This window comes from Rhinatrema bivittatum, chromosome 4 (genome assembly GCF_901001135.1).
Source record: "Rhinatrema bivittatum chromosome 4, aRhiBiv1.1, whole genome shotgun sequence".
Taxonomy (NCBI): Eukaryota; Metazoa; Chordata; class Amphibia; order Gymnophiona; family Rhinatrematidae; genus Rhinatrema; species Rhinatrema bivittatum.
The window spans coordinates 279,790,867-279,806,010 of NC_042618.1; the positions used below are offsets into that span (position 1 = coordinate 279,790,867).

The following is a 15,144-nucleotide window of genomic DNA, read 5'->3' on the forward strand; positions in this document are numbered from 1 at the left end:
CGGAAACAAGAGCTAATTAATGTTTGTTTTTAGTCTGTTTTTTATTTATATTAAAAATGTAAGTAAAACTAACACACTGTAAGCAGCTAACAAGAAATTCTTAATGGTAAATTTTGTGAATATGTTCAACAAGAGGAATATTTTATTTTCTAGTCACTGATTTTTTTTTTTGTTTTTAAGTAGGACCATAAGTATCTTTCCCTTAGATTGCCCTCAAAGTATTTAAAGTTGACATACCCTTGTGTTCATTTTTACTCAGGCCTGAGATTAAGTTAATGTACAAAGAGTTATCTTTAGCATCTTTCTAGTTCTTTGGTATTCTGCTTTTTTCCCCTACTAACTTGACAAGCAGAAAAAAAAACAAAAAAAAAACAAACCTGACTACACTGTGGCACCCATCTTCTGCAAACTACTCAAATCAGTTGTAACATTTTCAGGATCTTAAATTGTTTTGGGAAATACCGAGTGTTAAAATTAAAGGGTCTCCATCTGGATCCCAATATTAATATCATCCCCTTTCATTGTTTTTTCTATCTCTGTAATTAGAGAGACTTGGCCCAAAATTGTGTTTTCCGTATTTTCTTTACTAATCTTACTTTAATTTAAATAATTTATTATTTCTCGTCTCTGTTCTTCTCGGGTATAGTTCTCTCACTGCTGCTGCTTCTGCCACTGGCAGACTTGCTTCTGAAAATTCCACTCTGCTACTGAGAGTTCTACTTGCTTACAGAAATGGGATTTTCCTTCTACATTGACCGTATCTTAGGTCTCTTTCAGAAGAAATAAATGCTTCCATCCACCTTCCCTGACTCGAGCCTTACTCAGTCAGACAAACATTTGGTCCAAATTTCTCTGTCACTTAAACAGGAAAGTAGCCAAATCTGTCAATATTCCAGAGTTAAAAAAATAAATTAAATTAAGATAGAGGGATTGTTATACAAGTTATTTAAACTAATATCCCATTCCACCTCATTCATGATTTTATAGATTTCTATCTCCCATCATTTGTCTCTTTTTTAAGCTAAACAGCTCCTATCCTGCATAGCCTCTGATCATAGGAGATATGTTCTATCCCTTCTATCATTTGTCACTTCCCTCTGCACTTTTCCTCATTTTATGTCTGAGATAGTTTGACCAAATCTGTACACAATACTCAAGATGCAGTCACAACATGGCTGATACAGAAGCAATATATTTCCATTTTAACCTTTTAGGTACCAACGTTCAAGTGGAACATTTTTTCATATACTTTTATTACTTGCAATTTTTATTACCATATTTGAGTCTAGTTAACTAAGATATGTAAAAAGGGGCATCAGGAAATAATTCCTTCAATGAGCAGGATCTAATAGGTTAACCTCCATCCTTTTTTATATAATCAACATATTCCATTGCTTTTTTGACTGCTGCCACATACTGAACTGAGGCCTTCAACAAATTGTCCATAATGACTCCAAGGTCCTTTTCCAACTTAGTAGAGAATCCATCATATACCTCTAATTGGGATTAGTTTTCTCCTACTGAATATAACTACTATGCACTTTACAAATAAACTTCAACTACCATTCAGTTACCCAGTCTTAGGTCTCAAAGGTCCTTCTACAATTCTTGCAACCTGCAGTTTTAACAAATTTAAATCATTTTGTGTCATCTGTAATTTTGATCACTTCACTTATCAATTCCATTAGTCAGATCACTTATAAAGGTGTTAGATGGCATGGTACTCCATTAACAACTTTCTTCATTTCAAAAGCTGACCATTTAGTCATACCTTCTGTTTCTGGCCTTTGAATCAGTTACCAATTCAAAATAAACACTACCTTCTATCCCATGACTTTGTAGCTTCCTGAGGACTCTCCTAGGGAACTTTGCCAAATGGCTTCTGAAAGTCCATATACAATATTCTCAACTGGTTCACCTTTATCTATGTTTGTTTTCCCCCTCCCAAAACTTCTATGGTAAGACAAGACATCCCTTTGCTAAAATTATGTTAACCCTTCCACCACATCTATATGGTCAGTGATTTTAAATGTTAAGAATAGCTTCACCATTTGTCTGGCACAGATGACAGGCTCACCCAGTCTATAGTTTCTAGGATCACCCCTGGAGCCCTTTTTTAAGCTCAGCATCCCACTGGCCACCTTCCAGTTTTTAGGAATTGTGGCCATTTTAAATAGATTATAGATTACTAGTAACAAGCTGTGATTTCATATTTTACTTTTTATAACTCAGGAGGAGATGCCATCCAGTCCCAGCAATGTTATTCTTAGTTTGGCAATCTGATCTGTTAAATCTTCCATTGTCACAATATTTGTTTTAGTTCATCAGAATCTTCACCATTAAAGAATATTTCAGCTGTGTTTCCAACATCCTTTTCAAAGACAAAGAATTCAGGTTTTTCTGTTCTTTTCCTTGCCCCTTTCTGAGCCCCCCATTTTGCCTCAGTCATTTAGTGGCCCAACAAATTCCCTTGGGCTATTTGCTTTGAATGTACTTGAAAATCTTTATTAGTTTTTGGCCTTTGTTTTTCAAGATCTCTCTTAGCCTACCTTATTTTACAGCTAACATGACAGTACTTATGTTGTTGCCCATTTTCATCATGCAAGTCTTGTTTGTGTTCCATTTTTTGAATGATGCTCTTTTAGCTTTAACTACGTCCTTTACCGCACCATTACACAGTGCCAGCAGTCCTTACATCATCCTTTAACCTTTAATGCATGGAATATATTTTATCCTGCCTTTCAAAATGTCCACATCTTATGCAAACTTTTAACCCTTAAAACTGCTTTTAGTTTTTTCTAATTTCCTCATTCTATCATAGTCTCCCTTTTTAAGTCATTTATGGCATCTACAAACTTAACCTAACATGTTACGATGAGACATTGACCCAGTTAACGGGGTCATTGAAATATCCGATTATTATGTAGCCAAGTTTATTTGCTTTAAATTTCAACTTGCATTTCATAGTCTGTTTCTTCATTTTGGCCAGGTGGCTGGTTAGCATACATGAACTGCTATACTTTTCCTGTCACACATGAATTTCTATCAATAAGGATTTCACATGGCATTTTATTTCCTGCAGAATTTCTATCATGCTCGACTCTGCCATCTTTTATATACAGTGCCAGCCCTCCACCAATTTGATCTTCCCTATCACTTTGATATACTTTATACCCTGGTGTCACAGTGTTCCGCTGGTTATCACATTCCACATCTTATCACAACTTGGATAAGCTCCTGGAGGACGAGTCCATTATTTAATAGCCAGGTAGATTTGAGGTGTTTGATATCTTTGTGTTCCGAGAATGAGCAACATGGAATTTCTCTATTAGTATCTTCCAGGTACTTCCAAGTGATCTGGATTGGCCAATTGTTGGAGACAGGATGCTGCACTCAATGGACTATTGGTTTGAAAAAACATGGCAATTTTTATGTTTGAACAGATTTCTTGCAGTCTGCAAAGAATACTATTTTCCCTTTGGTGTTTGTGGGAAGCAAAATCAAATATAAAAAGCACTCTACTGTATAATACATTAATAAGAAAAAGTAAAAATTGTTACCTATAATTTCTGCATTCCTCTACCCACTCTTTCATGATAGCATGGTAAGTGTCCAGGTCCACAGAGATATCTTTTTTCTCAGGATCCAGCATATTGCACAGCTCATCAAGGCCACTATCCTCCGTTCCTCGGTTAGTAGTGTGCCGTAAATAATCCACTATCTTTGAAACAGCCACTTTTCCTAGTAAATAAAGAACTTATCTAGATAGGCACTTGACCATATTTTTCTGCCACATCTTAGTACCCAAATATGACTTGACAAATTCATCTCTTTATGATTTTTGAAGAGGCTATTAATACCATACTTTATTAATACATTAACAGGTACATATTTTCACATCCTTGTTTTTGCCAAGAAAGTCAATCATTTTTCCTGAAATTGGCATTTTCCTTGCTAATCTCAATGAAAGTTCCAACTTTTTAAATAGTTAAAATGTCCATCAATTTGAGGTTGAATGAAGCCAAAGCTAATGTGCTCAAGCCACTACAAACCTTACAATACAAGGTTATAATCAACAGGAATTTCAACCCATACAAAAGTATACTAACTGACATTTTAACATCCAGTGTGTAAATTAAAATTGTGTTAAAATGCCATATTTTGGAGTCAGAGGGCAACACTGCACTAACTGCAGACCACTTGTGTTTGATTCCTGGGTCAGGTATTCTGCTCCCTGTTCAGGTCGATACAGTAAGGACGCGTTGGAAAGAGTGCGCAGTGCCGGGGCGCACCCTCGTTTGCCGCATGCACAGTCCGGATCACATACCGCTTGATAAAGTATTTAATGGCATGCAAATGCAAGCCGTTGTCCAAAGCGTGTCCATGAAATGCAATCCATTTTACTGTATAGAGCGCTATACAGCACCTATACAGTATCCTGGGTGCGCTGGTACCTGTCATTTCAAATGTCATTTGAAATTGACAGGTACCAAGAAGTGGATGGCTCTCCTATGCTCGGGCATCAGGGATTGCCAGTCCTCCCCCCCCCCCCCATGAACACACATCCAATTTGGGCGCTCAAGCAGCGAAGGCGCATGAGCGCACGCTGTGACCTGAGCGCCCGGATGGACGTCCGAGGTCACGGCGTGCGCTCATGCGCCTTCGCTGCCTTGAGCGCCCAATTGGACGTGCGTTCATGCACCTTCGCCGGCGGGGCTGCTGGAAGCCGCTTTTGCCGCCGGCTGCCCCCAGGAGGCAGGGGAGCCGCGGTGGGCACCTCAGGAGGAGGGGAGAGAGGACTGGGGCTGCTGGAAGCATGCAGTAAGTTTACTTTTGTTACAATTTCTATTTGCTTTAATAACATGTCGAGTCGATTTTCGCCCTGCCGCCTTGCTTCGGGAAGGGGGGGAGAGAGGACTGGCAATCCCCAATGCCCGAGCGTAGGAGAACCAGGCCACACCATGTTACTCGCTTGCTCCAACCCACCCACTTATTTGACCGGAGCCTGCCTATTGCTGTTACATCCCTCTAACGCCAGGGTAGGCAGTAAATTAGCGGGTTAAAGACGAGGCAAAACAGTTGGTTAAAAAGGCGATAATCGGGGCCGCACGTTCTGTATGGGAGGGAATAGCTAATCCGATCGTTTACATATCATATACATGCCGCGGGCGGAAAGGGATACGCGTCGATTTAAAGAAGCGGTTAAAGATTGGTAAAAATGATAGTGAATCGCGGGTTAGACCTTACGCGGCCAAATTGTGGGTAGAACGCGGATTAGAAACAGGGTAACCGCAGCCGCACTTTACTGTATCGGCCTGTGTGTCAGCAGGGATGCTGTAGAGGCAATTTTAACAGCCTGTTGGGTGAGGGAGGATTCCAGTCATCACACAACAGCCACTCAAAAGTAGCCAAATTGATTTCTATGAGTCAGGGTTCCAGAAGGAGTTCTGATGTATGGGCCCCAACTTAGAATCACCATTACTTAGATTGCCTCCCAGCTAAGCCCAATGTAAGACAGAGAAAACACCTGAGTAATTACAAATGAAGGCTTCACTGTTCTGTAATTCAGAGGCAGATTCTGATAGAGTCTGAAGCCCAAAAAAGCAGAGGAAATCAGCAGGGCCAAAAAAAAAAAAGTGACAACTTCTGTATGTGTTATAGTAAAGAAAGGGGTGAAGTCTTCTTTGCCTGTTCACACCACACTTTCAGCTTGGAGATACACATGGAAAGTTCACCCCCAATTGTTAGTTTCTGGGAGGATGAATATCAAAAAATAGCAATGATCCCAATAGCTGATATTGGGAGACATTAAGCAAAAAAAAAAAAAAAAACCCAAAATGCTTAAAGCCTGAAAAAAATAGATCTTTAGAATACAGAACACAGAAGTTGCCAGATACCCCATTTAAAATCCTTCATACAACCTATTAATGCTTTTTCATCCAATTATAAGCACTTTTTACCTTCAATCTGGCAACATCCCCTTTACCCCGCAAAATATATTTACTTACACTCAAAGCTAATATGAACCAGAGTCCGAGTGCCACTATGAGTGTCTACATCAGAGTGTCTCCCACTGATGTCTAGAAATGATTTTGACAAAAAAGTGTTTCCTGCTTACAGAAAAACTAGTAACTAGACTGTTTAAATAACTAGAAACTTATTTGACCAAACAGCGGTTATCATAAAGCAAATTTCAATTTCAGGGACAGAACAGTTTATTTGGACACAGATTAGGCACAGTGTTAAACATACAGCCTCTCCCACATGTCACAGCCTGCATAGAGACACCCCCCACCCCTCCCCACACACAGCGCAACACTAGATTCAGAATTAGAAACAAACATTTGCATGAGATATGCTACAGGAAGAAATGTAGATATGTACATTTCCCAAAGCTGACAGAAAGACGACATGCATGAGATTACATTTGCATGCCATGGAGGACTCAGTTTATGCAAATGTATTCATGCATATTCATTGTGAATATCCTGAAAACCCAACTGCTGTGGGGTCCCCAGGACAGGTTTGGAAAGCCCTGGTCTATAGGCATAATTCTCAAGAAAATATTGTTGCGTCCGTCTGTATTAGACGGCTTTGCCCCACCTACCTCTCTCTACTTTTGGCTCCTCCCGCTCACCTTGGATTGATGGCCGCCGCGGCATCTGCTTGCTGTTCTCCGGTGTCCCCGGACCAACTTTGGTGCTGCCTCCTGCCATTCTCCTTCAAGGTACCTCTAGGGTGCACGCGCACATGCCGCCCTCATTTTTTAACTCTAGGTTGGTGCGAACCTCAGGGGCGTCCCCCTGTTCTGACACCACGACTTCTGGGTATATCTGCCTACAGTATTTGCTAGCTCGTTGAGTTAGCAACAGGATTCTTACGGATGGGATTCGCTCTCCGTTCCTAAGCTACTCTGCCATTCCAGTGCTATCTGGAACTCTTACTACCCTTCGGGGTCTCTAACGGGGTACCCGCTCCTTGGGGGGCCTCTTTGCTTCTTTCAGGTGCTATCAGGAAACCGGTACTCACTCGTCGAAGGCCCATGTTCTCTGTGTCGCTACCTGCAATCTCTACCCTTCTACTTGGAAGAACTAACTTAGTGTTACCATCTCTCTCCACAGTACTGCTTCACTGGAACCAGGTACTCGCTCCTCGAGGGCCTGCTCTCTGCTTTGGTGCCAGACCTCTCGTCTATGGGAATCTGTTACTGCTAAGTGAGTACAACGCTACCAAGTCTCTCTGCTCTAAAGGATCAGGTACTCGCTCCTCGAAGGCCTGCTCTCCCTGTCTCGGAGCTTCTCCTATTTCTACATTGGGACTCTGAATGTTGTTCTTATTATGTGCTCATAACTCAGTCTCTTTCCACTACAGCACTGTCTTGCAGAGGATCCGCTGTTCCAGTGTTCTATGTGAGACACGCCCAGCCGGGCTCTACAACCACTACTCAATACCGCCACTTCTGGTGGTCATTCAAACTGTTTAATAAAAGATTCAAATCTGTGTTTGTGTGTCCAGAGTCTAGCCTGACACCATGGTCCCTCACGGGACTGCCCCCCGTGGGCATGGTCAGCTGCCACAGTGTCCAAGGATCCACCCAAACACCATTAACCACAACAAATATGGACATTCACAAAATTTTATATGCAAGAAAAATGTGAATATTGGACGAGATGCGAAACCAGAGAACAAAGCCTCAAAAAATCCTCACAGCTTTTTATGGGAAAGCATTTGAACTGTTAGAATGCTGAACAGTATTCCATTCCAAACATCAACCCAACCCTTTTGCTACAAAGCAACACAAAGACAGAAAAAGAAAATAACCAAAGCAACTGGTAAAGGATGTCACAAAAAGGCATTTTCAAAAGTAAACACCCACTCACATTCACCCACATTGCTCCTTGAACATTAACACCACAAAACTAGGAAAACAAATGCTATTTTGTTTTACCCCACCCTCCTCAAAATAAAGCACAGTTGCTTTCCTATAACAGGTGTTCTCCTAGGACAGCTGGATGTTAGTCCTGACATCTGATGGAACCCAGCACGGAAAACTTTTGTCAAAGTTTCTAGAAGCTTTGACCAGCACATCGAGCATGCCCAGCATGCCGCTATCCGAGCGATGTGCCCCTTCAGTCTTGCAATAGAGAAAAAATACGAGCAAAAAAAAAAAAAAACTGGTAGGACAACCCAACTTCATGGGGAGGCGGACGGAATTCCTGAGGGCTAACATCCTGCTGTCCTAGGAGAACACCTGTTACAGGTAAGCAACTGCGCTTTCTCCTAGGACAAGCAGGATGGTAGTCCTCACATGTGGGTGGAGTACAAAGCTCCAGACTGTTCTCATTTTACAGGAGGATACAACAGCAACAGAACAAGGTGGCAACGGACACAACTATGGCACTGTTGCATGACAGAGGACTGTCCGGTTCCCACAAGAGGCACGAACAGCAGGGTTGGGTTCATGTCTGGAATAGGTTGCGCAGGACGGATTGATTAAAGGCAGTCTCCTGACACCAGTCCTTGTCCTGGCAGTAATGAGCCACAAACGTGTGAAGAGAGCTCCAGGTTGCAGTTCTACAGATTTCGACAATGGAAACTGCACATAAATGAGTCACTGATGTGGCCATAGCCTGCATAGAGTGAGACTTTACTCTACCGGCTAGCCAAAGGCCTGCCTGTGCATAGCAAAAGGCAATGCAGTCCGCCAGACAGACAGGGTCTGTTTACCCACTGCCGTTCCCAGCTGGTTGGTGACAAAAGACACAAAGCTGAGTGGACTGCCTGTGGTCAGCTGTGCGATCTAAATAGAACACCAAGGCCCTTTTGCAGTCTATCTAGGGTGTGGACAGCCTTTTCCCCAGGGTGGAATTGAGGGTCTCGGAAAGAAGGGGGTAAAATGATGTTGAGGTGGAAATATTTCACCACCTTCGGTAGAAACACAGGATGCATACACAAGACCACATCATCATGGAAATCTCTCGTGTACAGCGGGTACATAGCCAGGGCCTGAAGCTCACAGACTCTACGAGCCGAAGTAATTGCCACCAGGAAGATCCACTTTCCAGGTGAGGAACTTCAAATTGCAGGATTGTAGCAGCTCAAAAGGAGGAGCGCATGACACATGCCGCACAATGTTGAGGTCCCAGGACACCACAGGAGGCCAGAGAGGGGGGCTTCAATTGGAGGAGGCCCCACATGAAGCAGTCTAACAGCTGCACTGAAATGGGCATGCAACACCCCGATGGAACACGCTGATGGCACTAAGGTGAATCCTAACCGAGCTGGTCTGAAGTCCAGATTCTGAGAGGTACCATAGATAGTCCAACAGCAGGAGAAAGCATCTAAATCATGCCCCTCACATCAGATAGAAAATCTTTTCCATTTTTAAGCTGTAGGACTTCCTGATGGAAGGCTTCCGAGACACCACCAACACCTGCGAGACAGAGTCCGAAAGTACCAAGGGCTAAAGGACTATGCGTTAAACATCCAAGTTGTAGGGGCTAATGCGGTGCAGAGTACCCCGATTCTGCGAGATGAGGTCAGGCACCACCCCCAGCCGGATGGGAGCCTGCACAGACAGGTCCTGCAGGAGCAGGAACTGACCTGCCAGGGCCAGAAGGGCACCACCAGAATCATGGTCCTTCTGTCCTGTTGACGTTTTAGCAGCGTCTTCAGGAGGAACGATAGAGGTGGGTACGCATAGAACAGACCCCTCCCCCAGTGGAGGGAGAAAGCATCGCAAGCTGGGTGCTTGCCCCTCGATCATAGGGAGCAAAACCCGCTCACCTTGAAGTTGTGTGGGGAGGCAAAAAGGTCCACATTCAGCATACCCCAGCAGCGAAACAGCTCAGCTTCTACCTCTGGTTTGAGGGACCACTCATGTGGCTGGAAGGACAGATTCAAGCGGTCTACCAGCACGTTTAAATGACCCAGCAGGTATGTCGCTCACAGCAACATCCTTTGTGACAGAACCCAGTTCCATACTTATACCACCTCGTGACAGAGGAGGAATGAGCTCATGCTGCCCTGATTGTTGATGTACCACATCGCTAACTGGTTGTCCATCTGGATCAGGATTTCCTTGTGCAACAGCCGGTATATGAACACCCATGAGTCATAGCAGATCACCCAAAGCTCCAAGACGTTTGACAGCAGACTTTGGAAACGATCCAGAGACCCTGCATGCGGAAGCCATTCACATGGGCTCCCCAGCCCTGAGAAGAGGAGTCGGCGGTGAGGATCACCTGAGGTGGGGCGGTTTGGAATGGAAGCCCCCTCTCCTTCCCACCAAGACAGAGACAGCCGCAGAGATTCCGTGACTGCGATGGGAGTATCAAGGTCTTGAGAGGCCTGCTGCCACTGTGATCTCAAGGTCCACTGACCTCTCTACATGCAGAGGCACACGAGCGGGCTGACATGGACAGAAGCTGCCATGTGGCCCAGCAGATGGAGCAGAAGGCGGCGAGCAAAGCAAGAGTGCAAGCCTGATCTCTGGGCAGAAATGCTTTTGCCTGTGCTGTGTCCAGCCTGGCCCCTATGAAGTCCAGCTGAGGAGACAGGTAGAGGCGAGACTTGGGGTAGTTGATAAACCAAGGTCTGTAGTGTCTACACTGTCAGGGCTAGAATGCTCAAGGCCCCCGCATGGGTATCGCTCTTGACCAACCAGTTGACCAGGTATGGGAAGACATGTACTGCTCAATGTCTGAGGTAGGCCACCACCCACACATTTGGTGAAGATGCAGGGGCTGAGGTCAACCCGAAGGCAGCACCCTGTACTGATAGTGGGCATTCCCAACCACAAAACAGAGATACTTCCTGTGGTCAGGGAAGATGGCTATGTGAGCAAAGCTTCCTTGAGGTCAAGGGAGCAAAGCCAGTCCCCCTCTTTTGAGGAAGGGAATCAGCATACCCAGAGGGATCATCTTGAATTTTTCTCTTGCGAGAAATTTGTTCAATGCCCTGATGTCAAGGATGGGGGAGCAAGCCACAGTCCTTTTTGGAATAAGAAAAAACCTCGAATTAGAACTGTTGGGGGTTGAGGGACTGGTTCTACAGTGCCCGCTACAAGAAGGGTGGAGAGTTCCATTTGCGGTTATTGACCTGCTGGGTGGACAAACCCCATGATGGACATGGGGAAGAGGTCTCCAGGCAGCGACTGAAATTGAGTCAGTACCCCTGATGAATGATGGCGAGGACCCAACAGTCTGAAGGAACATCCTCCCAGCGATGAAGTAAGCATAGGAGCCTGCCTCCTACTGGAGTATCTGGTGTCAAGGGTATGTCCTCTGACTTTCGCTCCCTCACCGCCAGTCAGAAGCCTATAGCTGGGGCTTGCTGAAGCCTGGGTGCTCGCTGCTGGCGACGGCAAACCCCTAGAGTGTGCGCGTGCCGGAGAAGTCCGGGAGATAGGAGGATAATGTTTCCCTCTGCTTGTAGAAAGGCTTCAGGGACCCCCGGTCTAGAGGATTTCCTAGACGAGGACTGAGCATCAGAGAAGCTGGCAAAAAGCTGTTGAAGTGTATCATGATGGTCCTTCAACTGTGCCACCGCATCCTAGACCTTATCCCCAAAGGTTTTCACCTGTGCAAGAGAGGTTGGCCAGCCATTCCTGCACCTTTGAGTGAAGGTCAGACGCTCTGAGTCAGGCCATTCTCCAGACCCTGATGCCCACCGCAGCCAATCGGGATGCTGTCTCAAAGACCTCGTGCTTTCCAGCTTCCAGACCCAGCAGGACAATGGCCGGGAGAGCTTCTTGCTGCTAAGGCAGGCCCTCTGCAAAGTCCTGAACACATTTCCAGTGGTTACGGTTTTACTGGGTCATGTATAGCTGGTAGGCAACAATACAGGCCACCAGCAGAGTGCCCTCAAAGATCTTCCTGCCCAGAGCATTAAACTCTCTATGCTCTCTCCCTGGGTGGGGCAGAGGCATCTATACAGGACAGTTGGGCCTTCTTTAAGGTGGACTCCATGACCACCAACTGGTGGGGGAGGTGCCGCTTTCAAACCCCATGGCCTCTGCACAAGATAGGTGGCATCAGCCATTCTATTGACAGGAGAGATGGTAATAGGGTGCTCCCACATCCAGAGAAGGAAATCCTTGAAGATATCGTGGATAGGCACCACCACGATCTCCTTAGGAGCAAACTGGAAAACCTCCAGCATTTTGTGTCGCACATCCTCCTCTGTAAGAAGCTGAAAGGGAATGGATTCAGCCATGGCCCTCACAAATTCTGCAAAGGACAAGTCCTCAGGGGGCGACCGGCCTGTTCCTCCGGTGGGGAGGGCTTCGAAAGGGGGTCGTCCGAATAATCAGAGGACGATTCTGTGGAGTCATCATTCTAAGAGTTGTAAGGCCCTTCCTCCTCATTGAGGCCTGTGTGTCGCGTAAGGGACATCTGTCCTGAGCTCTGAAGGTTTCAGAGACTGCAAAGGTACTGCAGGAATTGGTGTCTGCAGGAGTCCCGAAGGACCCAGCATAGGCTCAGGGAACCATGGTCTAGGAAACACAGTGCCGGCCATATCCTCCTCCTCAGAGGATCAGGATCGCTCTGGTGGGGGTCATCTATGGCTCCTCCTAAAAGTTCTGTGTGGCCAGGACTGAGGGAGGGGAATCGAGGAGTTACTGGCTTGTCCTCTGATCCCAGCACAGATATCAGTGGGGAACTTCCAGGACTCCCAGGGGCAACGGAGGATGGGGCCTCCGATGGCCGTGTCGCTTCGATGGCAGCCCGACAGCCACCAGCGACGCACTTGGACCAGTGCCATGCATCAGCCACCAGCGGCGATGCTTGTGGGATTTCCCACAGTGCTTGGCCGGGTCTTTCCCCGGTTCCAAGGTGGTGGACGATCCAGATGTCCAGGACAACAGTGAAATCACCTAAGCTCTGTCTCCATTCCTGCAATCTTTCAATGGCAAGGGGAAGCGTATGCAGAGGCTCCCCGCGACTTCTCAGCATCAAAGGTTTCGACACAGGGAGTGGAGAAGTTGGTTGCAGGAACCGAAAAGTTTCTCCATTTTATCTAGGCGCGCCCAATGCCCTTTGGGGGGTCATCTGGTCACACAGACAACACCCATGGATGTCATGCGAGGCCCCCAGGTAGAGGATGCAGACCTCATATGATGAACATGGTCCGTGGGCACCATCGAAAACCGGTCCATGCATCAAAACAGCCAGCGGGCAGTCTGTGATTGCCGGTCACCGTAAGGCGAATAGTTGGGAATCGACCGCAAGGCTGGAAAAAAAGTAAGAAAAATTACCTACATGCCGAGGTGGCACCGAACGCGAAAAGGGGACCTGACTAGAAGACTAGATAAAAACCTGATTACTTGTCGAGGGAAATAAGAAAAAAGAGGAGCTCCACAAACCGCAAGGGCAACTGCACCGCGGAAAAAAGAAGAGACTAAAGGGGACTCTTACATGGACACGTGGATAGAGGCTTGGCTCAGTGTGCTGGTCAAAGCTTCTAGAAACTGTGACAACAGTTTCCATCGGATGATAACACCTACATGTGAGGACTACCATCCTGCTTGTCCTAGGAGAACACTACACCACTCATAACACCTCTCCTCTCCAGGCCTGGATTTGTCAATAGGCACACCAGGCTAGCTGAAATTTGCTGCCTTCCAATAAAAATAATATAAGTTATACTAACATAGTATAAAACTATTTTTGTTTCGTAATGTAATATAAAAGATAGAAATGTGTGCTAATTGCTTCAGAAATTTTAAATTTTCGACATAGGATCTACCTCTGAGCTGCCATAGGAAACTAGGGGGATCTGTGCCTTAGACCTTCTGCCCCTTGATGTCCAACTTTGGGGGGAGGGGGGAGAGGGGGAGAAGAGGGAGATGGATAGGGGGCAATAGCACCAATAGTGCAGAGGGGCACCAAAATCCTAAATCAGTCACTGCTCCATTTTTCAGAACCCCCTCCCCCCCACATACACTCCACAACCCCCCTTACATACAAATCATACCCACAAATATCTACATCAACTACCATAACAGCTACACCCCCAACCCAAAAAAATCATCCATACCCCCCAGCACTAAACTATATCAAAAGCCTTTGAACAAATCTTGGAAAGCATTCCTGAAGCTATATTTCTACATATTTTCTAATGCATTTACATATGACTCATTCTCAGACATACAATACGCCCATAGCACTATGATCCCCTGGACTGTTATGTGCTCACATAGGAGAAACGGTCTTCAGCCAAGCAAAAATTAGGAACTATGAAATCTCTATATGTTGACTATTTAAAGAACTACAAAGAAATAAAGGTCTTCAGGTGGGGGCAAGCAAGGAAGATCACTTGGTCACGCAGTCTGCCCATGTGTTATTACATATTCCATCAGGGCAGTCACAGGTCAAAATGACTTGTGTTTGGCAATTCTGTTCCCTTCCAGGCTCATGTCATTGCAGACTGATTCAAAGGAACTTGATACCCAGAAGAGTCATCCTCACCCATGCTTTATGACAGCCTTGTGTACCATCATAGGTCTTACTCCTATTTATAGACTGCCCCCCTCCCTCTGCTACTGCAAATCCTTTTGTATCTATAACATGCATGTTTTATTCTTTCAAATGTTCTGGTTGTCATTATTTCCATTGGAAATCTGGACAGCTGCCCCACCACCCCTCAGTGAGATATTAAAAAACAAAACAAAACCCCCAAAAACCCACACTCTTCTTCCACAGGAATTTTACCAGTCCTAATATCTGGCCCAGCATACTTGTTCTCACAATTCAAACCTTCAATTTTGATCTAATATGGTAATGCCTTCTAGTTTAAATTACTCCCCCCCCCCCCCCCCCCAGACAATTCTTTCTACCACATATACTACTTACCTGACACTGTCCAATGGACCTAGTTTAAGTTCTGTTTAGGTTTTGTTTTGCATACTTTAGAACAGTAGTTCAACCTTTTTTTTTTTTTTTAATTTTATTAGCATTACATTTTCATTAAGATATCACAGATTGTATTTACATCAATATGCATAGAAAATTGTCATATCAATAACTAACTACTCTTACAATCTGTAGAGACCTAGAAATCTTTCTATAGGTAATTAAAGAAACCTAATAAGCCTAGAATTAATTTGAGCAGAACAATCAAAGAAAATCTCTTAACAATTGT

General features: G+C 45.0%; 1 protein-coding gene across 5 annotated transcripts in view; it reads right to left on the minus strand.

Moving 5' to 3' along the window:
• Positions 1-15,144, minus strand: part of LOC115090703 (lymphoid-restricted membrane protein-like) — a 1,037,620-nt gene that overhangs the window by 898,213 nt on the left and 124,263 nt on the right. For all 5 annotated transcript variants that reach the window (XM_029600146.1, XM_029600141.1, XM_029600144.1 and 2 more), the window contains exon 4: positions 3,561-3,741. In XM_029600146.1, coding sequence (XP_029456006.1) covers positions 3,561-3,741 — 181 coding nt within the window. The remainder of the gene's footprint in view (positions 1-3,560; positions 3,742-15,144) is intronic.